Source organism: Guillardia theta (genome assembly GCF_000315625.1).
Source record: "Guillardia theta CCMP2712 unplaced genomic scaffold GUITHscaffold_11, whole genome shotgun sequence".
NCBI lineage: Eukaryota > Cryptophyceae > Pyrenomonadales > Geminigeraceae > Guillardia > Guillardia theta.
The window spans coordinates 330,169-357,826 of NW_005434663.1; the positions used below are offsets into that span (position 1 = coordinate 330,169).

Sequence of the window (27,658 nt, forward strand, 5' to 3'; positions counted from 1 at the left end):
ACACACTTCGAGGGCCCCTTGTTTGCTCCTCCTTCTCTCCTACCTTCTAGATCTCCCCCCTCTCTCTCCTCTCTCCTCTCTCCTCTCTCCTCTCTCCTCTCTCCTCTCTCCTCTCTCCTCTCTCCTCTCTCCTCTCTCCTCTCTCCTCTCTCCTCTCTCCCTGCTCTTAGCTGTCTTGCATTCCTTCGCTTTCCCCCTCCTCTCCCGATCCGCCCAGATCCTGTTCCCTCGCAACACAAACTTGCTGAGACCTCTTCCCCGCGCTGACCCTACCTTCGAGCGCACTCGGAGGCGGACCCGGCATTTGTAAAAGTATTTTTAAAAAGTCATTGACTTGTTTTTTTTAAGGTGTTCAGGAGAGGGTAGGGGGTGGTATGAAAATGACCACCAGGCCCACCAGATGGTTAAACTAGGGTGCGTTTGAGGTAAAGATGAAGGGTACTTGTGCTGTAGTACCCCAGTGGGGTGGTCGACTGCACCCAAAGATGGAAGCACTCGCACCGTAAATTCCCCTTTCTCGTTCCAAGGAGTCCTCCTCCTCCCTTCCGGCCTTGAGCATCTACTATCACCTTGGTTCCTCTCCTGCTCTCTAGTCAACCTTCCTCTCGGACATGCTGCAAGCGTTGCTCTTGCTTCACATCTTGGTTCCTTCGGTCTTGGCCGTACCTCGTGATCTCACTTGCGACATGGCTCTGACTCCAGGAGCCGGCTATTCACCGCATGGAGCAGTGCAGGAGAGTACAGCAGCGTCCATTCGTCTATCTTCGGGCGGCTCTGATATCGCATGCGGACAGTCTGTGGATGCTGGCTCGCAGCTGAGCTTGTCGTTCTCGTCTCCGACTCGTCAGTATCTCGTCGAGGTTGTGACCTCCACCTCTTCCTCCCCGTTGCAAGGAGGACGCTGCTCAGGAACGCGACTAAACAACCAGGTAGCGGCCGTGACGATCCCCAAGGATGGCACGATTACGGTCCGAGCTGCCTGGTCGAGCTCGCGTTCATCGCCCATCTACAGGAGCGCAGACTGCGTCTACACCGTCAAGATGCCGGGATGCTCAACACCAGGGACATACCTCGACAACGGGTCTGATCCCCTTCCCTCATCGCATGCCTTTCTTTCTGCTTCCCTCACTTGCTCTCTCTGCTTCTTCAACCTCAACCTCTCAGTTCTGATGAACCGTCGCAGGCAGTGTGCAGATTGTCCAGCGTTCTCAACCTCTCCTGCCATGAGCACGTCGATATCGGCCTGCCAGTGTGTATCAGGATATACTCCAGCATCATCGGGCACTTGCAACGCCTGTCCCAAGGGAACTTACAAGTCGACCGTCGGATCCGATGCTTGCACCGAGTGCCCCGCAGGATCTTTCTCGCACACCACGGCCGCAACTGCTCAGACTGCATGCACTCTTTGTCGTGACCCTTGTGCTGCTGGGGAGAAGGAGATCGTAGCATGTGAGGGAAGGAGGGGAGGAGCCGGGAGAAGCTGACCTCTGAACAGGCACGGCTACAACCAATCGTGTCTGCATCCCTGCCAAGTGAGTCTGAGGAACCTACGACGTTGGGCCGGTAATTGACAGACTCTTGGCTGGCAGCTGCACCGCATGCGCGACTGGGGAGTACCTTACCAACTGCAACAGCGCAAGCTCCAGTGGTAGGCGAAGGGTTCTAGGGGGCTGGGAGGTGACATGAGTTGGGCAGGAGGCACCTGCGTCAAATGTGAAAAGTGCAACGGAGGAGAATATCGAGAAGGTAGAAGGCATGCTGCTTGTGAGGGGCTCAACGAAGCTCGCAGGATGTGCTGGCATATCTGCTGGGGAGTGCAAGGCTTGCACAGCTGTGAGTTGCAGAGAGGGGGGAGGAGGACGAATTCATGGATTCACAGGGATACTATTCCACTGGCGCAGAGTACACGGACTCATGTCTCCCTTGTTCAGGTCGATTTCTTGACGTGAGAGGTTGAAGAGTTTGTGACGAGATCGGCAGTTTGCAAGTCGAATGAGATTGCACAAGGAACGTGCTTGGTGTCGGATCAAGTTTGCACGACAACGTCAGTGAAGCCCTCAAGCAAGCACGTCCTTTGTGATGTTTCTTGACAGTGTCGCCGCCAAGAACATCACCTATGATGTCGTCTTCACTGTACAGCTTCCCATGTCCTCCGGCAAGTTCACACAAGGTTTGAGGACTTTCACAATGGTGTGTCATAAAGGCCTGACCATGGGGTCGAGTAGAAATGCAGAAGAGTTTCATCTCTGCCGTCACCATCACAGTCGAGACTGTCGAGACCAATGTGGGTTGCCACCAGCTGCTGATCTCTGTCTGACTGTCCACGGCAGGTCAAGATCACGAAAGTCTCGAACCTCGTCTCAGGGTAAGAAGTTGATGTGACACGGCGGAAGCTTTGCTCCTTCTTGCCATTCAAGTGGAATGCAGGACGGGACAAGGAAGCATCATCGTGGAGTGCAAGGTACCTGAGCTTGCTTGTTAGCCTTCACCGCCGTGACTCGGCACTACAGGTGCTCTGTCACGACGAAGGCGAATCAAAGACGGTAAAGATATGTTCGATTGATCTGCTTTGATCGGAGACAATGATCGAAATATGATGATATGCCTGCCAGATTACAGCAAAGTTGACGAGCAAACGTCTCAACTCCAACTTGAGGAGCGCGGTGAGGGAGGGAGGAGGAGTAGTTTTTGTTGTTGTTGTTTCTGTCTGATCCAACCGACGAGCAGGGGCTTCCCGATGCGGTCTTGCTATCTGTTGGACTTACAAGTATGCTTTTCTCTTCTCTCTCCCGCTGCCTCTGACATGCTGAATCAGGCTCGTCTAGTCGCTTGTCGTCGTCATGGGTAAGAAATAAGAGCTAAGAGCTTCTCTGTGTGAGATTGACATCTGTTTCCTACAGAATCTGCTCGTGTTGGCCGTCTCTGTTGTTTACGCTACCAGGATGATCTGTAATTTGTGATGATTAAGAATGTAAATAGTTTTTCTTGTATCGCTGGCTCCTGGCTGGTGGCCTTCAATCTGAATGTTGAAGAATGACCGAAGGACAATTCTCACTCTAGTCCATGTTACTTCAGAGTCCAAAGTGGGATCTCAACCTTCATGGTGTTCTTCCAATGACAATTTCTTTACATAACGACACTTTATACAACTTCTTCCTAGCAGCATCTGCAGCATGCAGACGATACTTGAAGCACAACCGCAAGGATTTGTGCTCACGTTCTGACAGCTGCCCCGTCTCATGTCAAACTTGACTGTGATCGACTTGCACGTTCAAGTGAGTTGCATCCTTGTGGCGAAGAACTTCAACCTTTGAGTCAACCCAGCTGTGTTGACTTCAGCAGCAGACGACCAGAGAGCAGGAGGCAGTGGTGGTGAAGGCGAGACGAGGGAGTATGAGAGAGGACTGCGAGGAAGCGAAGGAAAATGGGAAAGGATAGAGGACGAGGAGGATGAGGACGATTGGGAGGAGGAGATGGATGGGGAGGAGGAGGAGGAGAGTGAGGCGAGAGAGGGAGAGGGATAAGGAGGAGGATGATAACGGGAGAAGAAGAGGAGGAGGACGTGGAGGATGACAGAATGATCACGTTAGAGACTTGTGGCGAGCGAACCCGAGGAGGCTCCAGAGGCAGAATGTGAGGAGATTCATCCCTTGAGCCGCCACGTCAGAAGCCTCCGCCCTCCTCTCAACCTCCTCACCCGCGTTGAAGAACCAAACTTGCATGGTGTACTCGGTGACTGAGCCCTTGAACTAGAGCAGCGGCAGTTCAGATCAAGAGGACGTTGGAGGATGTACCTTGACATTGTACCCTCCCAGATGCATGTTCTCCGGAAGATGCACTTTCCTCATGAATCTGCGACCAGGTGTCAGGTTTCAGATGGGAGAGGGAGGGAGAGAGGGGGGAAGAGGGAGGGAGGGCGATGGGGAGGGAGGGAGAGGGAGCGCCAGGGAGAGGAAGGGAGAGAGAGAGGGAGGGCAGGGGGGAGGGAGAGGAACGGAGGGAGAGGGAGAGGGAAGGGAGAGGAAGGAAGAGGAAGGGAGAGGTGTAGACATACCTGATGAAGAGCCATGGTTCGAGAAGGCCGACAGTGCAGACGGAGAGGATGGCGACAAGATATCGCTCGTAGCTCAAGTCGCACTCACCTCTGTAGACGTTGAAGACAGCCTGTGAGAAGAAGCACACGTAAGAGGGGAGGAAGTGAGGAAGAGGGAGGGGGGAAGGGAGGGAGGGAGGGAGGGAGGGAGGGAGGGAGGGAGGGAGGGGAGGGAGGGAGGGGAGGGAGGGAGGGAGGGGAGGAAATTCAGGAAAGGGAGCGGAGGTAGTGAATAGGAGGGCTGTCATGCCTTTCGCCGCATGCATTCGAATCGAAGCACTTCGCCCTGGGAGGTGTAGGGAGGGATAAGCATCTCCCTTGACTTGAGAACGTCGAGCATCGCGCTAGTTCCTGCAGCAGGTCTCAACGAGCTTCTTGGCAGCAGCTGAGGACCTGGCAAGGCTTCCTGTTGGGGGGCAGGTGACGGCCAGCGATTTAGTGGGGAGCAGAGTGAAGGAGAGATGAGAAGTTGGAGGAGAGGTGAGAAGGTGGAGGAGAGGTGAGAAGGTGGAGGAGAGGTGAGAAGGAAGCGGAGGGGAGAAGGAGAGATCGAGATGGTCGGACCTGCTTCTTCGTCATCGTTGTCGACACGGCCATTCCTTCTCCTCGTCATGTTTCGGCCACCACCAACAGCAGACGCACCAGTCAGAGCTCGCTGGACTGACGTCTTGTCTGCTGTCCTCCCATCAACTCGGACGATCACATCCCCAACCAGCAGCTGCCCTGTAGCTCACATCACATCAGGGAGGAAGCAGACTGGTCATGGTCGACACCGCTCTCTGCCGCTGATCCTCCCTCAACGATGTACTTCACCTCGCAAGATTTGCTGCTCTCCTGCCAGCTCGTTCAAACTTCACAACCCACTCGCACTCTCAAGGCGGGAGGTCGAGCTACCACGTCGGGGTCTTCGTCCACAGCGAGGATAAGGCCAAGGGTGGAGACTGAGTTGTCAGCCCAGCAGATGTTCTCGTCAAACCACTGGGCCTCCTTGAAAGCTGCGTCTGAGCAGACCCTGTGAAGACCTAAGGTGGTGATGAACAGGATGAAGTTCTTGAGCCACAGCCTGCCGAACTCTCCCTCCCGCAACCCGCTCCTCCCCTTGAACTTGGGCTGCTTGTTCAGCCACAGGGATCGCTCGATCCGCTGCCGGGCGATGGCGACTTTGACCCAGGGCTTGAAGAGGAGAGGGAGGGAGGAGAGAATCATGAGGTAGCCCGAGAGGGTTTCTTTGGTGAGGAGGAGGACGATGAGGGTGATGAGACCGGCGGGAGGGAATATTTCGACGACGAGGTTCGACACGGTGAGGACGATGTCTTGTCTGACCGCGTTGTGATGGAACTTGAGAAGCATCGTCCTATCCGCGAACGTGGGGAGTTTGGAGCTCTTGCTCTTCTTCTCCACCTGCAGCTCGAAGATCCTCTCGTTGAAGTACGAGGTCGATGCAGCGACTCCTTGCGTCACGGTCCCGTCCCTGCTCATCAGCTTCTGCGTCAGCTTCTTGCTCCCCAGCACGTTCTGGAGGTGCTTGTCGTGGATAGCGTGCTGCAGGTCGAGGCTCGCTTGCTCGAGATGCCGCGACCGGATCTCCTTCTTCTGGTCGATGGTGCACAGCCGCTCGAGCTCTACCGCCTGGTTGTTGGCGATCTCGAGGGTCCGGATGAAGTTGTTGTAGGCAGCGTTCTTGAGCGTCAGCTCCCAAGTCCTCGCCTCCTCTTCCGTGTCTGCCAGCACCACGATGCTCCTCGCGTCCACCGTCCCTCGGATCCAGATGGCGTACGGCTCGAAGACTACAGGCCGTCCGTCGAAGTAGGTGCTCAAGGAGCTGGCCAGTCTGCGGGCAGAGAGTGAGGGAGGAGAGGAGAGAGCGTCTGGACGTCAGGTGGCAATAGAGGGGGATGGTCCAGTCTAACCTCTTCTTCTTCGCCTTCGTCGTGTTGGCTTTGACCGAGTTGGTTCCCTTCTTGCTGACGTACTCGAGAGACGAGATGACGGAGACATTCATCTCCTTGTTCTTCTTCTTCCTCTTCGACTTGGCCGGCAAATCTGAAGTTGTCGTCATTGCCACGTCATCATCATCATCATCATCATCTTCAGCTGCAATCTCTGCTACACACCGGCGTTGGCAATTGGTATCTGAATGTCAAGAATCTCGTTGTCGTTGTCATTCTTCTCTTTTGTCCCCATCAGCGACAGCCATGATCGCACATAACGGCTACCTGCCTCTTCCACCTTCTTCAGTGCTTGAACCCGCTTCAGCCTCCCTCGCAGTCTCGAAACGAACACTTTGCTGTACTGGAACTCATCGTACACCCTATCATCGCCCTTGTTCCCCATCTCTCTGCTCAACACACAAGACAGTCAGCACGATCATCATGGATTCACACTCCCATCACTTTTCGCCAGCAGTGGTAGGCATAAGAGCTTGCTTTGCGAACTTGACCAGGTCGCCTTTGGTACCATCCTGCAGCAGCATGAGGGGAGAGCAGAGCAGTTGTCTTCCAGGGCGACCTGTCGGTCACACTCGATGTCTGAAATCTCCTTGAGCTGATTTACTAAAGTTTCAACCTCCGCAAGGTGCATGATCCGAAGTCTGTCAGGCAACAACATCAGTACATAACCTTCTCTACATGCTTGTACCACCGTTGCGAAGGGGAGAACTCTGACCAAACTTGCCCGTTCTTTTCCAAGTCATCCACCTTGCACAGAGTTTCTTCACACCGGCAGCAGCGCTTGCACTCACTCTTACCAGGTTGTACCAGATGCGCTGGTCCAACTTCGCCTGCCTCTCCTCAACAAGCTGCTCCATCGTCTCCTCGTCCAGCATCTCATCCTCGTCTACCTCTGCATCGATCTCTTTCACCCGGTGCGCACATATCGACCGCAGCTTCTGCATCCAGTCAAGCCTGTCCCAGGACACTTCTTTGTCTCCAAGAGCATTCAGCTCGTTTGCCACCTTCCTCCTAAAGTTTGGATCCGTGTCCATTACTTTCAGCCTCGCCGCCTCCACGATGGCCACTCGCAAGCTCTCCTTCTCATCACCCCCCACCACTATGTGATCTTCAGAGTACACCCCATCCCCGTCCGACGTCGAGCCCTCCAGGTCCCTGAACAAGAGACTCCAGTCCTCCCTCATCCCAGCAGGAATCTGTTCCAACTTCATCGGCTCCAGCCGGACTATATCCGCCATGCCCAGCATGATCTTCCAGTTCCTCTTCCCTCGCACGTTGATGTCGTAGGACCAGGTCAGCTTCTGCGCTTGCGTATCTAGTAGGAAATATCGTTCCTTCCAGAACTGAGGGTCCCTTGTAGACTGTACCTTCAGCCATCCTTTCTTTTGTAGCGCATACCCCTGCCTCTCCTCCTCTGCCTGGATCTCGTTCCTGGTCTTCAGCGTCGACCGCTCCCATCGATCGTGACTTCCTGGTCGTGCTGCAAAGTGGCTTCAACAGAAGATTCACCCAATCACTTGCTCTCTCACCATCGCCTATCACCCTCATGGTTCCTGGAGCAAAGTTCCTGTATGTGTTTCTCACGTCCAGCTCCTGCAGTTCAGTAGAGCATGAGAATGCTGAGTTTGATGGTTACAGTTGTGTAGGTGCTGTCCTGGTTGTAGTGGCTATGGTTATGTTGTTGGTGATGATGGTGATGGTGATGGTGATGGTGTTGGTGTTGGTGTTGGTGATGGTGCTGGTGGTGGTGATGGTGGTGGTGTTGGGGATGGTGCTGGTGGTGGTGATGGTGGTGGTGTTGGGGATGGTGATGTCGACGATGAAAATAATGTTGATATGATATGATATGATGGTGATGAAACATCGAAGGATGATGATGCCGACAACAGAGATGACTATGATAACAATCTTTCGAGGAGAGATACCATCTGCGTCCTCTCATTTCCGTGCCTGTTCTCCTGCGCATGAAACGCCTGTTCCAGGGAGCCTTCTTATTAGTATTCCATGCAGAGATTTCGCAAACTCAACATACAGGAACGAGCCTGCGATAGATGGCAGCGATGTACTCGTCATCGATGTTCCTCTTGGTCTCGTCGTCACGATAGAGCTCCAGCTTCTTCCTCTTCCCTCCCTCCATGTCGCTCTGACCCATCGATGACGCTGGTGGCGTCGACATGGTCCCTGGTTGAAAAATCCAGACAGAGACGGAGGTGGTTCTCCGATTGGGGTCACTACCCGTACTTAATAGTGGTTTCAGATGGGTAGGGGTATATCAAAGTAGGGGGTACTGTGATCAAGTTTGACAGCCATCAAACCCGAAAATGAAAACATCAGGGGGAGGAGAGTGGGAGCGAGGAGCGGGAGGATAGTTGGGGCAGAGAGGATGGAGGAGAGGAGCACAAGTGATAGCAAGGAGCAAGAGGGAGGAGAGGAGTACAAGTGATAGCAAGGAGCAAGAGGGAGGAGAGGAGCACAAGTGATAGCAAGGAGCAAGAGGGAGGAGAGGAGCACAAGTGATAGCAAGGAGCAAGAGGGAGGAGAGGAGCACAAGTGATAGCAAGGAGCAAGAGGGAGGAGAGGAGCACAAGTGATAGCAAGGAGCAAGAGGGAGGAGAGGAGCACAAGTGATAGCAAGGAGCAAGAGGGAGGAGAGGAGCACAAGTGATAGCAAGGAGCAAGAGGGAGGAGAGGAGCACAAGTGATAGCAAGGAGCAAGAGGGAGGAGAGGAGCACAAGTGATAGCAAGGAGCAAGAGGGAGGAGAGGAGCACAAGTGATAGCAAGGAGCAAGAGGGAGGAGAGGAGCACAAGTGATAGCAAGGAGCAAGAGGGAGGAGAGGAGCACAAGTGATAGCAAGGAGCAAGAGGGAGGAGAGGAGCACAAGTGATAGCAAGGAGCAAGAGGGAGGAGAGGAGCACAAGTGATAGCAAGGAGCAAGAGGGAGGAGAGGAGTACAAGTGATAGCAAGGAGCAGAAGGTTTTACGTAGCCCAAAGTTGTGTGACGAAGCCCTTTCTGAATCCCCTCCCCCGTATGCTGCAGGACCCTAAAGGATCTTTGTGATTTTGCAATGAGGCCTTCGGCTAGGATGCTTCTCTTGTTCGTCTCCTTGATCTGCTTTCAAGACCACTTCAGCTCTGCGAGGAGACGTCAAAGTGATCCTTTCCTGTCTGTTCTCCTCTCCGCTCTAACGTCTTGTCAAGGTCACGAAGAGCTGCTAGGAAGGATACGAGAGCAGAAGACCGATTATTTCCAGATCCATTCCATCCTCAGCGAGTTGCATAGCCGGCAGCCTGTCTACCTGACTTCATTTCTAAGGGATCACATTGAAGAGATGGCGAAGTACTATCATGGACATGCTATGCAGGTGCCTCCCGATCGACTCTGCATGGACTGACATCTGTCGCCAGACTGCTTGCGAGCATTATGGAGAGATCCCTGAGAAGGCGGAGGCGATTCATTTTGACATGTACCATGCTCGACAGATAGAAGGAGTGAGTCTTGAAGGACATGCGAGCAAGGGCGGTTATTATCCTGCAAGGTGCTGGCAAGCCACGTGAGCAGGATCAGAGAAGAGACGAGCAGGGGAGAGCTGCAGACGATAGTGGTTACTGACGGGGAGGACACGCTGGATGTCGGAGATGTTGGGACCTGGTCTGCTGGTTAAGATTCTTCCACTGATTCCTTGATGCCTCCAAGTGAAATACCTTCAGGGCTGGGAATGAGCAAGGCGATGATGCACGCTGCCATGGCAGGGTTTCATCCGAAGGCCATCCTCTGCGTCGTACTTGGTGACGTGTCAAGCTCGGATGACGTGTCGATGGAGATGCTGATGGTGGTGGAGGAGGAGAATGTGGTTGAACAGGATGTGGTGGTGGTAGTGGTGGTGCTCACGATGATGATGATGACGACGGCGGTGATGATCATAATGATTCTGACAATTGTGTATTTGCATCTCTCAGACTCTGGCACTGACAACGAGCGGTTGAGAGGCCATTCTCACTATCGTGGGAACGCACACAGACGGTTTCGAGATAGCTCTTGTCTTTGCTTTTGCCTCTGCAGATTCTCCAGTGCCATTCCAATCCCCTTTTCCTCTCCCCCCCCTCTCTCTCTTCCCCTTGCCCCTCCCTTTCATCTCCCTCCCCTTCCTTTGGTTCCTCTGCCTCCTTCTTTTTCTCGTGTCACTCGGATCGCTGGCTGCAGACGTCGAGGGGAGGAGATCGCCTTTCTGTGGCACGAGCTCTTGCGAGCTCTGAGAACTTTGACACCCAACGTGCTCATTCACATCGACTGTCCGAACCCTGGCAGCAGGTGTCTGCGGTCTTGCCCGCGGAGGTTGGGAGGTGACGCAGCTTTGTCAAGCATCATGCAAGTCATCGAGGAACATTCCAAGTCCTCTCCGGTCTTCAACGACGGGCTGGATGGTCGAGCGACGATAGTAGCAACCAGGCCCAGCAGTTGTGTCACGCTGATACATCTGTCAGGTCCTGTCTGCTATTCTTGCAATGACGAGGGTCCGATCGAGCGATAACAAGGATTTTCATATGGACCATGTTGATCTCTTGTATGCGATGTTTGCTGTTAGAGTAATCCTGATGAAGGTTTGGAAGCCGCCAGTGCCGATGATGATGAAGGATGTGTACTTGTTGTATGGTGAACTACTGCTGTTGTACATCTGGTGAAAGTGAAAGCCTGAAAAGGCCCTCGACATCTCATCGAGCACATCGCAAACTTGCTGGGTGAGATCTGATGCTCAGCTTACATCCATGTCATGTGGTTTGAGTTTGTTGTTGCAGTCTTCACGCTTGAGAGCATCGGGGTTCCGACTCCGATGGCGATGAAGGTAACGGTCAGTTGTGCATCTGTGAGGAGCTAAGGCATGAACAGGGCATTTGGCTGATGGATCCAAAGATGGTCCCGAATGATTGTTTGCTTCACCTCTGACCATCTCGCACAAAAGGGACTTTACACCCTTGAAGACAGGCATCACTACGTAAGGAGTGTGCTACGTTAGCATTAGAAGGTGATTGAAGTTGGCAGAAATCAAAGTTCAGAAAGCCCCTGCCGGCGAGACTGAGAGGTTGGTTGTCAAGGACAACTTCTCTACACGAGCTCAAAAGCTCATCATGCTTGCTAGGACTCCATCGAAATGTGTCAACAGTCGTGGAGGTCTGTGAACTCCGTGGGAACAGAGGAGGAGACATTTCTGACATGTGACAAAGGGGATCCGAGCGACGATCTTGATCGGAGCCTCGGGGATCAGGTCAGTGCAAGCATTGCGATGCTTCCAAATTGTATGACGAGAGGGGATGGAAGGGGAGCGTTCGATCGGGATGTGCTGCGAATCTTGCACAAGAACCATGAGAGGTGTGTATCTTATTTGTTTTGGTTGCGAATGCTTGCTTCCTTCTGCCTTCAACAATCTCCGAGAGTGAAAACCACTCTTCATCTTCAAGGCCCGGCATTATCGTCCTCTCCAACACTCAGGGGAAGGCTGAGTGTTCGTCAGCGGATACTTGGCATCATACGACAGGTCGGAGATTGTTACCCCTGCTTGCTTTCCCTTGTTTCTTTCTTTCTGCTCGCCTTCCTCTCCATCTCCTGCTCTCCTGTCGTTCGCTCCTCCCATGCCCCTCTCCTCCGCTTCTCCCGCCCTCCCCACCCCTGCTCTCCTCCGCTACTTCGTACCTTCATCTCGTCTGCTCTGTGAACTCCTCCTCCTCGTCTTGTCCTGTGGTCGGCCCAACTCCAGTCATCTCCTCCCAGGCAACGGCAAGACCCTCTACGTGGGAGGAGACGACCCTCTGCCGTATCGTCCACTCGGCTATGAAGGAGTCGCTCTCATCCCGTCGAGGGTGAGGAGCGATTGCTGAGATCGATGGATCCATCCATCATGAGAGCGGCACTGACATCACTTTGACATCTGTGTTGAGCTGTCTGTGTCATGACACGTGTGGAACTATCTTCTCATCTTCAGACCACCTTGACATCATGTGTTGATGACTCTCAGACTTGTTCGATGATGATGCTGAACTGGTCTCAACAATGTCGGCAGGCGACCTCTCTGTTTGTCTATCCAGGAATCTCGCTGGCGACTTTCGGTGAAGTCACGCAAGGTCGTTGATGTGGGAGTGAAGGTTCTTGCAGCTGCTGGCATCTCGAGCATTACTCCCAGCATGTTGCAGGTGATTGCAGATCTTGTTATCACTTCGTCTTCTTCTTTCATCTTTACTTTGTTGCACTTTGTATTTTGTTTCTCGCATCTTGGCTCAGGTCGCTGCTGAAACTTTAGCTCGCATGGCATCGATCGGTACGTCCAAGATCAAGTAAGATAACAGATCTGATGCTCGTGCCATCAACAGATGAAATCTCTTACGGGAGTCTGTTTCCTCGCCTGTCTCTGCTCAAAGACATCTCAGGTAGAAGAGACGGCAGGACAAGACATGAAAACATGAGAGATGAAGATCATCATGGTCATTTTCACTTTGACTTGTCGCAGTAAGGATCGCTGCGGAAATCATCAGGGTAGCACAGAAGGAGCAGGTCTGAAGGAGGACAAGTTGCAAACCGTCGCTGCTGACGTACAAGCGCAGAAGACAAACAAGGTCGTTCCGGAAGGATACAAAGAGCTTCTCAGCTTCCTACAAGTGGGATCGGGTTTTCAGACCCATCGCTGCGATTCTCACGCCCGATGCAGAGCTTGCAAGACCTGGATGCTGATGACGAGCTTGTATCGTCGTACAGGTGAGAGTTCGACATCTCCCCGTGTCTCATGAAGGTGTCGCAGCTGGCAGGAGGGTGAGAAGGTGGAAGTCAAGGTCGGAGGAGAGGAAGGAGCCTTCCTCGCTGGAGCAGGAGGTCTGACGGTGATGATGGCGAGAAGGGGGAAGACGCGACAAGTGACATGATTGCAGAAGAGGATCGAACTGTGAGACGTCGACCTCCTGTACTGAGTAGTGCAGCTTTGACAAGATGAGCATGATATTCGAAATGAAACAATCTTCTGACCGACTACCGAAACGAGATGGAGGGACGTGGGATGAATGCAACCTGCTTGAGGGAGCGACATTCCACCCTCCCTCCCCTGGCGAAGGTTGACGAGGTGAGTATGGTAGCACCTGGGCAGCCCGAGGATGGAGGATCTCGATGGAGCGAGTACGAGAGAGCAATCCCCCCAGACAAGTGAGGAGGCAATGTTCCGAAGAAGGCGACAAGACTTGGAGTCCGTGACCCTGCTCAAGATACGTAAAATGATGTTCCGAAGAAGGCGGACGCCCGATCACGATACCTCGAGCCCCCAATACGTCACGATTCGGCGAGGAGACGCACATGCGCCTGCTTCGTCCCAAGAAGACTAAACTTGGAGTCCGTGACCCTGCTTTCCCCCGGCTTCTCGACGACTCAAGATCCTTCTCGATCTCAGCAGGCAGCAGGCATGGAGCAGAAAAGAAGCTCTTATGGAGTCTGCTTGCGAGATATGTGAGGTCTCGGGGCTGACCGATCTGATATGGAGGCTTTTCGGATCTCAGGTCCCTTCATAGCCCCCTCGTCGTCTCCTTGCGTCACCCTCGCTGTCCGCCGCTCAGCCCGACACCATGTGCTCTGCTCGTCCGCGATCCTCCCGGTCCTGCTCCTGCTCGTCCCGCGCTCCCTGCCCCTCTTGTTCCTCTGCATCTCCGGACGCCATGAGCTCTCCTCCCCGGCGCCTCTCGGACAGCGACCCGCCTGCGTCGCCCTCGTCGCACTTGTCCTGCTCCTGCTCCTCTGCCTCTCCCTGCTCCTCTTGTTCCTCGGTCTCTCCCTGCTCCTCTTTGTCCTTGTCCTCGTCCCCTCCTCCTGTCTGCTCCCTCAAGGCCCTCCAGCTCGCCCGCCTCCGCGCCGCCATCGCCTACATCGAGCGCCTCCAGCGCCTCCACGGCGGCAGCGTCGACGGGGAGCGTCTGCCTTGCGTGATCCGACGGGACGAGGCGGCGAGAAGGGAGGAGGAGGGGGGATGTGATAGAGTCGAGGATACAAGTAAACTACGATAAGCCAAGCAGACGAGTCAACTTGAGTCAGTGACGGGAAAGTCAGTGACGGGGTCCCGAATGATTGTTTGCTTCACCTCTGACCATCTCGCACAAAAGGGACTTTACACCCTTGAAGACAGGCATCACTACGTAAGGAGTGTGCTACGTTAGCATTAGAAGGTGATTGAAGTTGGCAGAAATCAAAGTTCAGAAAGCCCCTGCCGGCGAGACTGAGAGGTTGGTTGTCAAGGACAACTTCTCTACACGAGCTCAAAAGCTCATCATGCTTGCTAGGACTCCATCGAAATGTGTCAACAGTCGTGGAGGTCTGTGAACTCCGTGGGAACAGAGGAGGAGACATTTCTGACATGTGACAAAGGGGATCCGAGCGACGATCTTGATCGGAGCCTCGGGGATCAGGTCAGTGCAAGCATTGCGATGCTTCCAAATTGTATGACGAGAGGGGATGGAAGGGGAGCGTTCGATCGGGATGTGCTGCGAATCTTGCACAAGAACCATGAGAGGTGTGTATCTTATTTGTTTTGGTTGCGAATGCTTGCTTCCTTCTGCCTTCAACAATCTCCGAGAGTGAAAACCACTCTTCATCTTCAAGGCCCGGCATTATCGTCCTCTCCAACACTCAGGGGAAGGCTGAGTGTTCGTCAGCGGATACTTGGCATCATACGACAGGTCGGAGATTGTTACCCCTGCTTGCTTTCCCTTGTTTCTTTCTTTCTGCTCGCCTTCCTCTCCATCTCCTGCTCTCCTGTCGTTCGCTCCTCCCATGCCCCTCTCCTCCGCTTCTCCCGCCCTCCCCACCCCTGCTCTCCTCCGCTACTTCGTACCTTCATCTCGTCTGCTCTGTGAACTCCTCCTCCTCGTCTTGTCCTGTGGTCGGCCCAACTCCAGTCATCTCCTCCCAGGCAACGGCAAGACCCTCTACGTGGGAGGAGACGACCCTCTGCCGTATCGTCCACTCGGCTATGAAGGAGTCGCTCTCATCCCGTCGAGGGTGAGGAGCGATTGCTGAGATCGATGGATCCATCCATCATGAGAGCGGCACTGACATCACTTTGACATCTGTGTTGAGCTGTCTGTGTCATGACACGTGTGGAACTATCTTCTCATCTTCAGACCACCTTGACATCATGTGTTGATGACTCTCAGACTTGTTCGATGATGATGCTGAACTGGTCTCAACAATGTCGGCAGGCGACCTCTCTGTTTGTCTATCCAGGAATCTCGCTGGCGACTTTCGGTGAAGTCACGCAAGGTCGTTGATGTGGGAGTGAAGGTTCTTGCAGCTGCTGGCATCTCGAGCATTACTCCCAGCATGTTGCAGGTGATTGCAGATCTTGTTATCACTTCGTCTTCTTCTTTCATCTTTACTTTGTTGCACTTTGTATTTTGTTTCTCGCATCTTGGCTCAGGTCGCTGCTGAAACTTTAGCTCGCATGGCATCGATCGGTACGTCCAAGATCAAGTAAGATAACAGATCTGATGCTCGTGCCATCAACAGATGAAATCTCTTACGGGAGTCTGTTTCCTCGCCTGTCTCTGCTCAAAGACATCTCAGGTAGAAGAGACGGCAGGACAAGACATGAAAACATGAGAGATGAAGATCATCATGGTCATTTTCACTTTGACTTGTCGCAGTAAGGATCGCTGCGGAAATCATCAGGGTAGCACAGAAGGAGCAGGTCTGAAGGAGGACAAGTTGCAAACCGTCGCTGCTGACGTACAAGCGCAGAAGACAAACAAGGTCGTTCCGGAAGGATACAAAGAGCTTCTCAGCTTCCTACAAGTGGGATCGGGTTTTCAGACCCATCGCTGCGATTCTCACGCCCGATGCAGAGCTTGCAAGACCTGGATGCTGATGACGAGCTTGTATCGTCGTACAGGTGAGAGTTCGACATCTCCCCGTGTCTCATGAAGGTGTCGCAGCTGGCAGGAGGGTGAGAAGGTGGAAGTCAAGGTCGGAGGAGAGGAAGGAGCCTTCCTCGCTGGAGCAGGAGGTCTGACGGTGATGATGGCGAGAAGGGGGAAGACGCGACAAGTGACATGATTGCAGAAGAGGATCGAACTGTGAGACGTCGACCTCCTGTACTGAGTAGTGCAGCTTTGACAAGATGAGCATGATATTCGAAATGAAACAATCTTCTGACCGACTACCGAAACGAGATGGAGGGACGTGGGATGAATGCAACCTGCTTGAGGGAGCGACATTCCACCCTCCCTCCCCTGGCGAAGGTTGACGAGGTGAGTATGGTAGCACCTGGGCAGCCCGAGGATGGAGGATCTCGATGGAGCGAGTACGAGAGAGCAATCCCCCCAGACAAGTGAGGAGGCAATGTTCCGAAGAAGGCGACAAGACTTGGAGTCCGTGACCCTGCTCAAGATACGTAAAATGATGTTCCGAAGAAGGCGGACGCCCGATCACGATACCTCGAGCCCCCAATACGTCACGATACCGGTCACAGCACCCCGTAGTGACACCTTTAGATGTTCACCCGGGGCTATCCCAGAGATTCGGCGAGGAGACGCACATGCGCCTGCTTCGTCCCAAGAAGACTAAACTTGGAGTCCGTGACCCTGCTTTCCCCCGGCTTCTCGACGACTCAAGATCCTTCTCGATCTCAGCAGGCAGCAGGCATGGAGCAGAAAAGAAGCTCTTATGGAGTCTGCTTGCGAGATATGTGAGGTCTCGGGGCTGACGGATCTGATATGGAGGCTTTTCGGATCTCAGGTCCCTTCATAGCCCCCTCGTCGTCTCCTTGCGTCACCCTCGCTGTCCGCCGCTCAGCCCGACACCATGTGCTCTGCTCGTCCGCGATCCTCCCGGTCCTGCTCCTGCTCGTCCCGCGCTCCCTGCCCCTCTTGTTCCTCTGCATCTCCGGACGCCATGAGCTCTCCTCCCCGGCGCCTCTCGGACAGCGACCCGCCTGCGTCGCCCTCGTCGCACTTGTCCTGCTCCTGCTCCTCTGCCTCTCCCTGCTCCTCTTGTTCCTCTGCCTCTCTCTGCTCCTCTTTGTCCTTGTCCTCGTCCCCTCCTCCTGTCTGCTCCCTCAAGGCCCTCCAGCTCGCCCGCCTCCGCGCCGCCATCGCCTACATCGAGCGCCTCCAGCGCCTCCACGGCGGCAGCGTCGACGGGGAGCGTCTGCCTTGCGTGATCCGACGGGACGAGGCGGCGAGAAGGGAGGAGGAGGGGGGATGTGATAGAGTCGAGGATACAAGTAAACTACGATAAGCCGAGCAGACGAGTCGACTTGAGTCAGTGACGGGAACCTGGAGGAGGGAGGGAGGGAGGGAGGGAGGGATGTTGGTACGAATGTACATGAATAGTTTTCAATGGACTTCTTCAATACTTTGACATCATATTAGCTTTTTCAACCTGTTCTCACATTTCTTTCTCTCAATCTCTTGTCGACTTCTCCGTCTCCGATCATTTCTAGAAAGTTTCTCTCCTCCTTATGTCACATGATGGACGCGTGTGTCTGCAATCGCACCAGCCGTCTCAGCAACCCGCCTCCACCTCTACTCCTCTCCTCTCTCTCTTCTGCTATCCTCTCCTTCTTTCCCCTTCTGCTCTGCTTCTCGTCTCCCCTCTTGCTATCGTCACCTCCTCTCCTCTCCCCACCGCACCGCTCCTCTCCTCCCTCCCCTCCTCTACTCCTTTTCTTCTTGTCACCTTGCGCAAGTTGACGCTGCCGCCCTGCGGATTATCCACGACCACCTTAAGTGCGTCATCTGCTATGAGCACGAAGCAGAGGAGGGGAGGAGAGAGGAGAGGAGGGGAGGGGAGGGAACAGGTGAGAAAGAAAGAGGAGGAGACGGGTGAGAAGGGGAAGTGGAGGGGAGGGGAGGGGAGGTAGGGGGGCAGGGGAGGAGAGGAGAAGGAGGAGAGAGGAGAGGAGGATAGAAAGGAGAAGCAATAAGTAACAATGACAAGTTTCTTACAAACTCTGAGTTCGAGACATTTCTTGTGCGCGAGGAAGTCTTCAAACTTGAATGTTTGCCAGCGGGCAAGACGCGATCAATCTCTGACAACCAGGCGTTCCTGAACATGATCTGAGTTGTTGATACCACAAGGGAGTAGGAGTAGGAGTAGGAGGATGAGAATAAGCAAGAGTAGGAGTAGGAATAGGAGGAGGAAGAGTAGGAGTATGAGGAGGAGGAGGAGGAGGAGGAGGAGGAGGAGGAGGAGGAGGAGGAGGAGTAGGAGGAGGAGTAGGAGGAGGAGTAGGAGGAGTAGGATTAAGAGCCGATGATGATGATTGAAGGGATGTTGATGGCAATTTGCTGAGCATTGCGGATGATTGTAGCATGAAAAGATGAGGCAAAGACAGAAGTTCACATGTCTATGGGTTCGTCCTTCGGATCAGAATGAGTTGGTCGTATCGAATTCATGAAGTTGTCTTCTTGCGGATCAGAATGAGTTCGTCGTATCGAATTCATGAAGTTGTCTTCTTGCCGCTGAATCGCAATCATGATCGATGTTGAATCGTTTCTTCTCATCTTCTTACCTCATTCTGTGCTGCAGGGTGAATTTGGAAGAGATTGTGAAAACCCTGGAAAATGACCATCAAGACCTTCAGCATTAAGATTGCTATCATATCAGCATAACATAGATCCTCTCCTCTTCATCTCTGTCTTATCAGGATGGCATGAAGCAGCAACATATTGCTGCTCACGTTGGTGCTCGAACGTCGTCCTTCCGGCTTGTTGAGTTTTCGTCTCTCGGTGTCAACTTCTCTCGGCATGGTTCTCCTCGTCTTCTTTGCTTCCTCCTTTGTATGTTTCGACGACAGATTGTCGATCTTGTTTTCAAGCGCTTCCAATCTGCAATCATCGAGGCAACTTCATTACTATTGCCTTTGATATGTTCCCCTCCTCCCTTCCTCCCCTAATCCTCCTCCTCGAATTGCAATTTTCATCACCATCGTTCTCAAACCGAATAGACTCGATCAACAACAATCAGTACATGTAACCATCCTCTTCATGATCAGGATCAGGATCAGGATCAGGATCAGGATCAGGATCAGGATCAGGATCAGGATCAGGATCAGGATCATATAGCTGTGAAAGCAGGAGAGAGCAACCTTTCCATGATAGCAGTATTATGCTTGTTCACAGCAGCCATGAATTGCATCATCATTTCCTGCATGCCGTCAGGTCAGCATAGAGTTTCGATCGACTTTGAAACCTTGGATTCATCTCCTCCCCTTGACGTCTTTGAGTCTTCCACGTGCGATATGCTCGAGCTTTGCTGCTGCTCCTCTTCCCTCGTCCTCTTGCTGACGTCAACCCCAAGCGTTCTCTTCGTGATGTCTCCCACCGCGAGCTTCAGCGCGAACATGACGAAGCCGAAGTGCTGGTCGTCCCTCATGACAGCTGGGAGAGAGTTGGCCAGGTTTCTCTCGGCGAAGCTCAACATCTGGATCCGCAAAGTCCTCTCGAACGCGTCTTTGTCCAGCTCGCCATCAGCATCGCACAGAGAGTGCTGGAGGGTGATGGCGTTGTACTCGTCCTGGGAGAAATTGATCCTGGGCTTGAACTCCATCTTCTTAAGCCCCTCATAGAGCTCCTGCCAGCTCAGCGCGCCGGATCGGTCGACGTCGAGGCGGTCGAAGAGGTCGGAGCAGCGTTTCTTCATCTCCTCATCGGACTTGACGTTGATGAAGGTCTGAAGGAGCGGGTCGATGGATGTTGTTGTCCCCTCCCCCCTTTCTCGCTCCAGCTTCTCCCGCTCGTTCTTGTCCTTCTCCCTCCTTGTCGCCGTGGTGAAGTTGTCTAGGAGGACGGCGATGACGACGGGGAGAAGGGTAAAGGAGACGATGATGAGGAAGGAGACGAAGAACAGAGCCGATCCTGGAGTCATCGAGCCATCCGCGTTGAAGAGATCGCGGGAGATGCTTGCCCAGTCATCGAACGTTGACACCTGACAACTGATTTACATCTCCCCTCCTCCTCTCTACCTCTATCCTGCCTTCTTTCCTCTCCCTCCGCCTGCCTGCCTGCCTGCATGTCTCCTTCCTCCTTCCTTACTCTCTCTCTGCCTTTCTCACTCGTTCCCCAGCATCTCTTGATCACTCACTTGAAACATGGTGAAGATTCCCTGCGAAGAACAATTAAAGGCGAGGCTCCCCTAAGACGCGAGACGATCGCAGGACCTGGGCGAAGGTTTTGAAGTGATTCTCGTCTCGCTTGCGGAAGAAGCTCACTCCCAGCACCTTGCAAGAGTTTCAGCGGAGGGACAGGGCAGTCAGAGAGACAACTGACCGCATAGATGGCCATGACGAGAAAGACGATCAGCATCGCGTTGAGAACAGGCCTGACGTGTCAAAGTCAATCTTGACCATGGCTGACCCTCCTGTGTTGTCGTTACAAGATGGAGGCCGTGAGAGCATTGATCAACATCCTTAAAGATTTCAGCCTGAAGAATCAAATCATCAGCCTCACCTCCTCCTCCTCCCCTTTGCCTTCTATTCCTCCTCCTCCTCCTCCTCTTCGCTGTCCATTCATCCTCCTTTTTCTCCTCCTCCTCCTCCTCCTCCTTGCTTTCTCCATTTTCTTCTCCTTCTCTTCCTCGCCTATCGTCCTCTCTTGTCCCCTCTCCTGCTCTCCCTCTCCTGCTCTCCCCCATCTTCACTCACCTCGCAAAGATCCTCATCACTCGAAACGCTCGGAGCAATCGAAGAGTCTTGATGAAGGGCAAACTCACTGCGCCTAGTCGTCACAAGGCAGCCTGCAACGTGACGACCATGAAGACCTGGTCCGAGCGAGACGATGGTGACTGAGACTACAATAAAGTCGAACACGTTCCAACTGGAAACAGGAATGTGAGTCACTTCGACCCTCCTGCTTGGTTCTCCTACTTGTCTCTCCAGAATTCAAAAAACCAATGGGCACACATATTGACCAGCAGCTCGAACGCAAACACGAGCGTGAAACCCTGTTCACACCCGCCAGTCAGAAAGTTTTGCATAAGTCATGATGACAGTCATATCACCACGTCGAGCATCTCAAACATGTGCGATGTACTCGATCCCTCCTCCGGCGTCACCTTCACATTCATTTGCATCTGCAATGTAGCGCGCACCTTCCTCTCTTTACCTGCAGCTCTGCTGCTGTAGCACAGAAGTTCAATGCAATGAGAAGAGCGAAGAATGTTTGTGTTATGTTTGAATCGTAGACTCTTGATAGGTTTTTCTACATTACCATGCAATAGTCATCATCTACCAGGATGCAGAAACCTTCACTGCTTACCCTTAGAGTCGTCCAGAAGTTGTTTCTCTTCCACGTTTTGGTTGCACTATACAAGCAGGTTGAGAAGTCTACTAACTCCACATGTCAAATCTTACACAGTAATCTGATGCTCCATGGTTGAGATCCACTCCTCGACAAACTGCAGAAGAAAAGTCCTTCAGAAGCATCGGCAAGGCAGCATCATTGGCGAGAGGGTTGCAATAATGAGAAGAATGAAGAGAATAGTACATAAATCACACAGTACATCACCTTGATCTTGTAATCCTCCGACAACTTATCAAGACTGAAGATTCGAAATGAATATGTTCTTCCTGTAGTATGCTTCACTTCCCTTCCACCACATAAGGTATAAACAAGTGCCTGAGTTGTACCCATCAGCAATCGTCCTGACATGCAGAATCTCCTGATTTTCCAAGCTCATTGGCATAAATCAAGTAGAGCTAACAGTTGCGAACCTTGCTCTCCATCAGGATTGCTGGCAGAATCGATCTCTGAAACTCTTCGAACTGAATGCTTCCTGCAAACAAACATTTCAACGCTTCGTCTGGCAGATTCGAACTTCCTGACCGTCCTTGTTCATGTCAGCTTCCTGTCAAGCAAGAATCTCAGAATTTTCAGAAGACAGCCTGTAGATTGTCTGACCTCGTAAATGGCTGCGATCCTCCTGGAACTGATCCCAAACCTCGACATCGCTAGGTTCAACTTCGGGAATGGCCATAGGTCAAGAAAGAGGCAGCGTGAAGAATCCTCCACCTCTTGCAACGACAGACATCCATTCCCGTCGGTATCGATCTCGTTGAAAAGCGCTTGGATGTCATGATGACCGTTTTGCACAACCTCGATCTTCGAGTTCTTGTCAGCTCCGAGAGACAAGGTAACCCCAACCTCACCTCATGTAGGGGGATGTAATCCAACATCACATCGTCGCCTTCTAGAGCGATAGCAAGACGATCTTTGAGCAACACAATCTGTTCAACGATTTCAGAAAAACAAAGAGAGCGAGTCAGGTCCAAACCTTTCGTCTTTGCTCTCCAGCACCATAATAAAAGGTGTCTGGTGGATTCATTGATAGGCGTCACACATAAGGCAGCTGTTTGATCTGTTCACCTGATTTGACGATTTGAAACTGTGAGATCAGAGGATTTGTATTGTCAATCTTGGAAATTCCCAGGCTATTTCACGCAAGGTGAGATTGGCACTACGGGGTTGGTCGCAATGCTCACCCGACTTGGGCTTTGAGCATCTTCCGTGCACCATTCGCTGCTGTGCTTGCCACGAAAGCCATACTTGTGTAGGAATATAGCTTCCTCCTCCCCTAGAGGCGAATGACAAAAAGACGAAAGATCAAATCACTCGCCAAGGCGACAAAATAGAGACATGACTGATGCTCTCACTTCGACTCTATCCTACAAACACCCTTCAGTCTTCTCTCACTCTCTTCGTATCTTCTTCTGCTCCCTCTTCACTCTCTCTCCTCTCTTCTGCCGCCATCCTTCGACCCCTTGCACCATGTCGCCACTTGTTGTTTGACGGAGTGACGTTCTTTTTTTTACGAGTAATTGTACCCCACCCCCTCCAAATCAAAATATCCTCAAACGTTTCCACCAAACACCATCAAATTCGAGTCAAATTCACCCGTACATCATGACCCCTACCCCCCTTCTTGAATGTGGTTCTAAAATTTTCAGAGTCCATTTGACCATCACCCCAACCTCCTCGAATGACCACTAGAGTACCCCTCCTCAAAGAGGTCTTGACCACCCCTACCCTGTGATGAGAAGTCATGATATATCCTCCAAGTTGACATTCACAGACCACTCATCCCCCTCATTCCCTTCACCTGTGATTTTTTTTTGGTCCGCATCAACGGCCGGGCTGGCGGCATGGCGGGCATGGTGGCCGCGCTCGGGGTGGCCATGGCGCGCGGCAAGGAGGAGGCGCTTCCTCGAGTCACTCACGTGAGCTGGTTGATGATGGGGATGAAGATGAAGGTTGCCCGCAGGTGGTCGAGCATGGAGCGGCATGGAGGTCGGGGAGAATATTCAAGGGCGACGCCTTGGTCTCCATAGCAGGACATAACGTGTAATCTGAGAGGATGAGGTGGAGGGAAGAAACATGACTTCACTTTCATAGGTCTGGGATGAGCATGGAAGAGATTTCTCGTGTTGTTGATAGCATTGAGCGGCAAGACATCAACGTTGAAATGTTGTGTCTCGATGGAAGGTCAAAGTTTGTGATGTTAAACACAAGCGCAGAAGACCGCAGGCATCCATCGCAATTCACTGAGCATGAGAGGGGAACACGACAATCAAATCAGAGATGGCTCAGTCAAGGTCAAGGTCAGGATACGGCCATGGTAGATATGATGACCAAGCTTGTTCGCCTTCAGAAGTTTGTGAAAAGGAAACCAGTCATCTCAGCATTCGAAGCATGGATCGACAAGACTCACGAGCTGATACGCGTGCGAGAATTATGCAATAGAATAGTTCATCGTATGAAAGGCTCGTCAACTGCGAGATACTTCATGGGTTGGATGTACCTGGTCCAAGAGCGGATTAGAATCAGGGAGTGGTATGCAGGACATGAGGAGAAGATCAGGAGCAAGAGACAATCTTCTCTGGGGTTCGACTCCTTTTGTCGTTGGCGGCTAGGCTGTGCAGTCAGCAATCCTTGGGGTCTTGTTTTCAGCTGGGAGCTTGACACGTCTGAGGTAGACTTCGTTGTGACAGCAATACAGCGCAGGAAGGCATTTGGTTCCCCATATGAGGAGTGTGCAGTTGGACTAGACTTTCCTGCCTTGGAAGGAATGACAGTGAGATTGAGTTCTCAGGGTCGCTCTGCGCTCAATGGCATGAACTTTCGAACTCGAGGAGAGGAGGGGCCTGGGGTTGTTCTGCAAGCCAACGAGGGGGAGGTAGTCGTAGTGCAGTGGATAAACAGCGGGAGGATCAAGAGCTACTGCACAGGACACTGCTTTCAATTCTGGTTGACACCTGCCACCGCAAGCATGAGTGAAGGGACAGGAAATCTTCATCTTGTCTTAAAGTTTCCAAGGTCGACTCCATGGTCGATGGGACAGTACGAAGATGAGGATGGTTTCCTTCATTCGCCGATAGGCTGCTCACCAGAGAAGGCAAGAATCTTGCAATACGTGAAGGCGAGATTAATCAGAGATCACTACTTGAGACAGAAAGCGTCGAGTGTGCTGCAGAGCTTCTGGGTTGGAAGAATGTGCCGGCAACGCTACATCCTGATGGCCAGACAAATATGCGTGCTGCAGAGGATAGCTGTGTCTTGTGCGACAAGGAGCATCGTTCAACTCCCTCTCCTGTTGGAAGAGCGAGACAAGATCAGGAACGAGTCGGCAAGCACGCTGCAGGCAAGCCTGCGAGCAGAGATGGCTTCCAGGAATGTTGTGAAGTTGAAGGCTGTTGTGAACTCGGTGGTGAGAAGAAGGAGCTTCGTCGAAAGGCAAACGAGCGCAAAATCGTTGACAAGAGCTTGCTCAAGAGCGCTGGTTCAAATCCTTACGCGGAGGATGATAGTCGTCGAGCGGTCCGTTGAGATCATAGGTATCAGTGCGTTGAGAACAATCAGCCGCAGGAGACATGCGGAGACGATTGAAAGTTCTGCTCTACTCGTGTCCTTGGCCCGGGCAAGACAGTCAAAGAGTGACTACCAGCGGACTCGGTCTGCAGTATCCTCCCTCCAAGCAATGGTACGACGGGGTAGCGCAAGCAGGAGGTACTGCGATGGTTGGGTGGAGGCTGCAGTGAAGGGGATGGTCGAGGCTGTCGCATCCTCGTGTGCTACCGTCCTCCAGGCTGCGGTCAGGAGGCGACTCGCCATCGACAGGAAGGAGAAGCTGCGGATTTCTGTGAAATTTCTCTCCGTCTGTTTCGTCCGGACGAAATTCCGTCTGCAATGGCTGACCATCGTCCGTGCTGCCGTCCGCCTGCAGGCCAGCTGCAACTTCGCGCTGAACAGGATTGGAGAGGACGGGATTCGTTTCCTGAGCAGATTCTTGTGGAGGCGAGTGAGGAGGACGAGGCTCCTTTGCCGGCTGCAGGCAGCGCTAAGGATGGGTGTAGCTTCGACTGAGCACAGGGCTCGACGAGCGGGGACCTGTGTGCTACAGGCGAAGCTGAGGAGGACGGTGAACAGGCTCGACTTCTCGATGCAGGTGAGAGGAAGGCATGAGCTTGCTGCCAAGGTCTGGCCGGTAGAGCGACTGCAAGCGTGCGCGAGGAGGAGGATAAGTCCTCCGCTGCTGCTCAAGTGGTCGTTCATGAACCCCCACGCTGTGATGAGGGTCCTTCAAGCAGCTGCGAGGAGAACAGAGAGGAGGAGCAGGTACGCGCTACGTTTTGCTGCCTCGATCACTCTCCAGGCCTGCCTGCGGTGTCGGCTGATCCGCCTTCACTTCCTCTCTGCTCGGCTGTGGTGTGAGAGGAGGAAGCAGCCGTTCGACCGGCTCTTCTCCCGAGTCGTCGGGCATTCGGTAGGGAAGGAGCAGCTGCGGGTCCAGGCAGGGAAGCAGCGGGGGATGTGGATGACGGAAGTCCCGCAAATCCGGGAGAGAGCTCGAAGCCTGCTGGGGTCGGAGGCGGTCGGGGAGACTCTGATGCAGACGGTGGAGAGGAGCGGGAGGGTGGAGGAGGCGAAAGTCTCCTGCCTCCTTCCCGCCATCCCACACGCTTCGCTGCCCCACCAGGTCCGAGTCGTCAAGAGGAGCTTGATGAAGCAGCAGCTCCCCTTCCTCCACGTGCCCAGGGACAGCACCATCGTGAGGAGGCTGCGGGAGCAGGAGGCAGAGGTCGACCGCTGCTCGCACCGAGAACGCGAGCAAGGGAAGATGGCGAGAGCGCTGCTGGAGGGCCAGGAGTCGCGAGTTCTACACTGCGAGCTGAGCATGGCGGAAAGGCTGCAGGAGAGGATCCAGAGCTCGATGCTGGAGGAGGAGGTAGCGAAGCTGGAAAGGACCAGAGCTCTCAGCCAGACCGTCACCTTCATGCCGCAAGGGCCGAGGGGCAACTCTCCCTGCTTCTCCCATCCTCGTCGCAAGATCAGTCTTCCTGCACCCGCAGAGGGGAAGCGTGTGCGTCGTTGGGAGAGGCAGGAGGGAGGAGAGGAAACGGATGGGCGGCGGGGAGACAAGCACTCTCGTGAAGGTCAAGAACCTCTGGATGAGGAAAACAGGCTCCTTCAGCAGAAGGAAGTGCATGAGGAGCAGGAGCAGGAGCAGGAGCAGGAGCAGGAGCAGGAGCAAGAGCAGGAGCAGGAGCAGGAGCAGGAGCAGGAGCAGGAGCAGGAGCAGGAGCAGGAGCAGGAGCAAGTACGGCCTTCATCAGCAGCTATCCGTTACAATGCCCTGAAGAGGAGGAGGCTGCAGATCCAGCGGGAGGCGGAAGAGGCGAAGGAGAGGAGGCTGAAATGGCTGCTGGCGGAGCTGGAGCAGGAGCAGGGGGGGCAGCAGCTGACGGTGAAGAGCGGGCAGGTGATGCGCTGCCTTGCAGAAGCAGAGATCGTAGAGGAGAGGATGCGAACGATGGTGCGAGGAGGAGCCAACGTCACGCTCCTGCTGAGGCTGTCGGAGCTGGTGCAGGAGAAGAGGGCCGAGGCAATGCGGCTGAGCGCAGCGATCAAGATCCAGCGATGGTTCCACAGCACCGTGAAGGGCTGGAGGGAGAAGAAGAGGAGGAGGGAGGAGGAGGTCAAGACCGCAAAGAGTAGGACGACGGTTATGAGGACGCAGCGATGGCTGGAGCAGCACGACGGGGAGGAGGCGAGCAGGGGCGCTTTGTCGCTGGTGAATATCAGGAGGAGCAAGATGAATCACGCGAGGATAACGCGCAACGCCCCGACGGTGAGGAAGAGGGCGGCAGCGAAGCTGCAGGCGGCCGTGAGGATGGAGGCGAGGAGGAGCGAGTTCATGGAGTCCTTCTCCTCCCTCACCTTCCGCCGCCTCCTCTCCTCCATCGTCACCCTCCAGTCCGCCTGCCGCCGCCTGCTCCTCCAGCAAGAGGCCCGCAGAATCGCGCCAGCCATCATGATCCTGCAAGGAAAAGTCCGGTGCTTCCTCGAGCGAGACGCATACCACGAGAGCGTGAGGAGGAGGATAGCAGAGGAGACGCTGCAGGTCAAGGCGAAGGCGGCAAGGCTGCTGCAGGGAGGGCTGAGGAGGCAGCTGATGCGGCTGCGGAAGGAGCAGGAGAAGGTTCGGTTTGAGTCCGCCATGAGGATCGGAGATCGGATCATCACGTATGAAAGCATCTTCCGGTGAGCAGGGCACGGACAACGTGAGACAGGTCGAGGAGGAGGAGGAGGAGGAGGAGGAGG

General features: G+C 53.6%; 6 protein-coding genes across 6 annotated transcripts; 4 read left to right on the forward strand and 2 right to left on the reverse strand.

The window, feature by feature from the left end:
- Positions 1-686: 686 nt before the first annotated feature.
- Positions 687-2,960, forward strand: GUITHDRAFT_102717 (hypothetical protein; the record flags this gene model as incomplete). Its single annotated transcript, XM_005838373.1, has 16 exons — positions 687-1,081; positions 1,184-1,449; positions 1,496-1,532; positions 1,590-1,648; positions 1,696-1,746; positions 1,790-1,833; positions 1,880-1,931; positions 1,981-2,044; positions 2,094-2,170; positions 2,226-2,284; positions 2,331-2,365; positions 2,428-2,461; positions 2,511-2,543; positions 2,728-2,767; positions 2,816-2,844; positions 2,901-2,960. The coding sequence occupies 16 exons, from the start codon at positions 687-689 to the stop codon at positions 2,958-2,960; spliced, it is 1,335 nt and encodes a 444-aa protein (XP_005838430.1).
- Positions 2,961-3,581: 621 nt separating this feature from the next.
- On the reverse strand, positions 3,582-8,218 carry GUITHDRAFT_134381 (hypothetical protein; the record flags this gene model as incomplete). The annotated part of the gene is made up of 16 exons (XM_005838374.1): positions 3,582-3,749; positions 3,795-3,852; positions 4,055-4,164; positions 4,374-4,444; positions 4,658-4,816; positions 4,867-4,927; positions 4,988-5,924; positions 6,004-6,136; positions 6,208-6,431; positions 6,487-6,554; positions 6,602-6,683; positions 6,734-6,789; positions 6,840-7,522; positions 7,572-7,609; positions 7,679-7,950; positions 8,075-8,218. 16 exons carry the CDS (start codon positions 8,216-8,218, stop codon positions 3,582-3,584), a joined length of 3,264 nt encoding a protein of 1,087 aa, XP_005838431.1.
- A 1,157-nt stretch (positions 8,219-9,375) lies between these two features.
- Positions 9,376-13,230, forward strand: GUITHDRAFT_134382 (hypothetical protein; the record flags this gene model as incomplete). The annotated part of the gene is given in 22 exon segments (XM_005838375.1): positions 9,376-9,408; positions 9,452-9,535; positions 9,583-9,703; positions 9,755-9,855; positions 10,248-10,387; positions 10,407-10,528; positions 10,841-10,887; positions 11,005-11,037; positions 11,085-11,213; positions 11,267-11,307; positions 11,361-11,411; positions 11,501-11,577; positions 11,811-11,899; positions 12,100-12,160; positions 12,192-12,229; positions 12,318-12,354; positions 12,407-12,463; positions 12,544-12,587; positions 12,638-12,691; positions 12,742-12,788; positions 12,832-12,910; positions 13,138-13,230. The coding sequence occupies 22 exon segments, from the start codon at positions 9,376-9,378 to the stop codon at positions 13,228-13,230; spliced, it is 1,578 nt and encodes a 525-aa protein (XP_005838432.1).
- Positions 13,231-14,131: 901 nt separating this feature from the next.
- GUITHDRAFT_102720 (hypothetical protein) lies at positions 14,132-16,142 on the forward strand (the record flags this gene model as incomplete). The annotated part of the gene is made up of 13 exons (XM_005838376.1): positions 14,132-14,203; positions 14,304-14,379; positions 14,433-14,504; positions 14,977-15,065; positions 15,266-15,311; positions 15,358-15,395; positions 15,484-15,520; positions 15,573-15,629; positions 15,710-15,753; positions 15,804-15,857; positions 15,908-15,954; positions 15,998-16,076; positions 16,125-16,142. 13 exons carry the CDS (start codon positions 14,132-14,134, stop codon positions 16,140-16,142), a joined length of 729 nt encoding a protein of 242 aa, XP_005838433.1.
- A 2,165-nt stretch (positions 16,143-18,307) lies between these two features.
- GUITHDRAFT_134384 (hypothetical protein) lies at positions 18,308-22,385 on the reverse strand (the record flags this gene model as incomplete). Its single annotated transcript, XM_005838377.1, has 22 exons — positions 18,308-18,352; positions 18,577-18,621; positions 18,745-18,892; positions 19,035-19,129; positions 19,257-19,991; positions 20,148-20,168; positions 20,224-20,283; positions 20,333-20,384; positions 20,439-20,486; positions 20,707-20,773; positions 20,823-20,878; positions 20,965-21,005; positions 21,063-21,116; positions 21,167-21,262; positions 21,320-21,365; positions 21,415-21,458; positions 21,569-21,679; positions 21,775-21,836; positions 21,887-21,908; positions 21,962-22,162; positions 22,210-22,287; positions 22,335-22,385. The coding sequence occupies 22 exons, from the start codon at positions 22,383-22,385 to the stop codon at positions 18,308-18,310; spliced, it is 2,178 nt and encodes a 725-aa protein (XP_005838434.1).
- An 817-nt stretch (positions 22,386-23,202) lies between these two features.
- Positions 23,203-27,602, forward strand: GUITHDRAFT_134385 (hypothetical protein; the record flags this gene model as incomplete). Its single annotated transcript, XM_005838378.1, has 3 exons — positions 23,203-23,277; positions 23,322-23,401; positions 23,453-27,602. The coding sequence occupies 3 exons, from the start codon at positions 23,203-23,205 to the stop codon at positions 27,600-27,602; spliced, it is 4,305 nt and encodes a 1,434-aa protein (XP_005838435.1).
- Between the last annotated feature and the right edge of the window lie 56 nt (positions 27,603-27,658).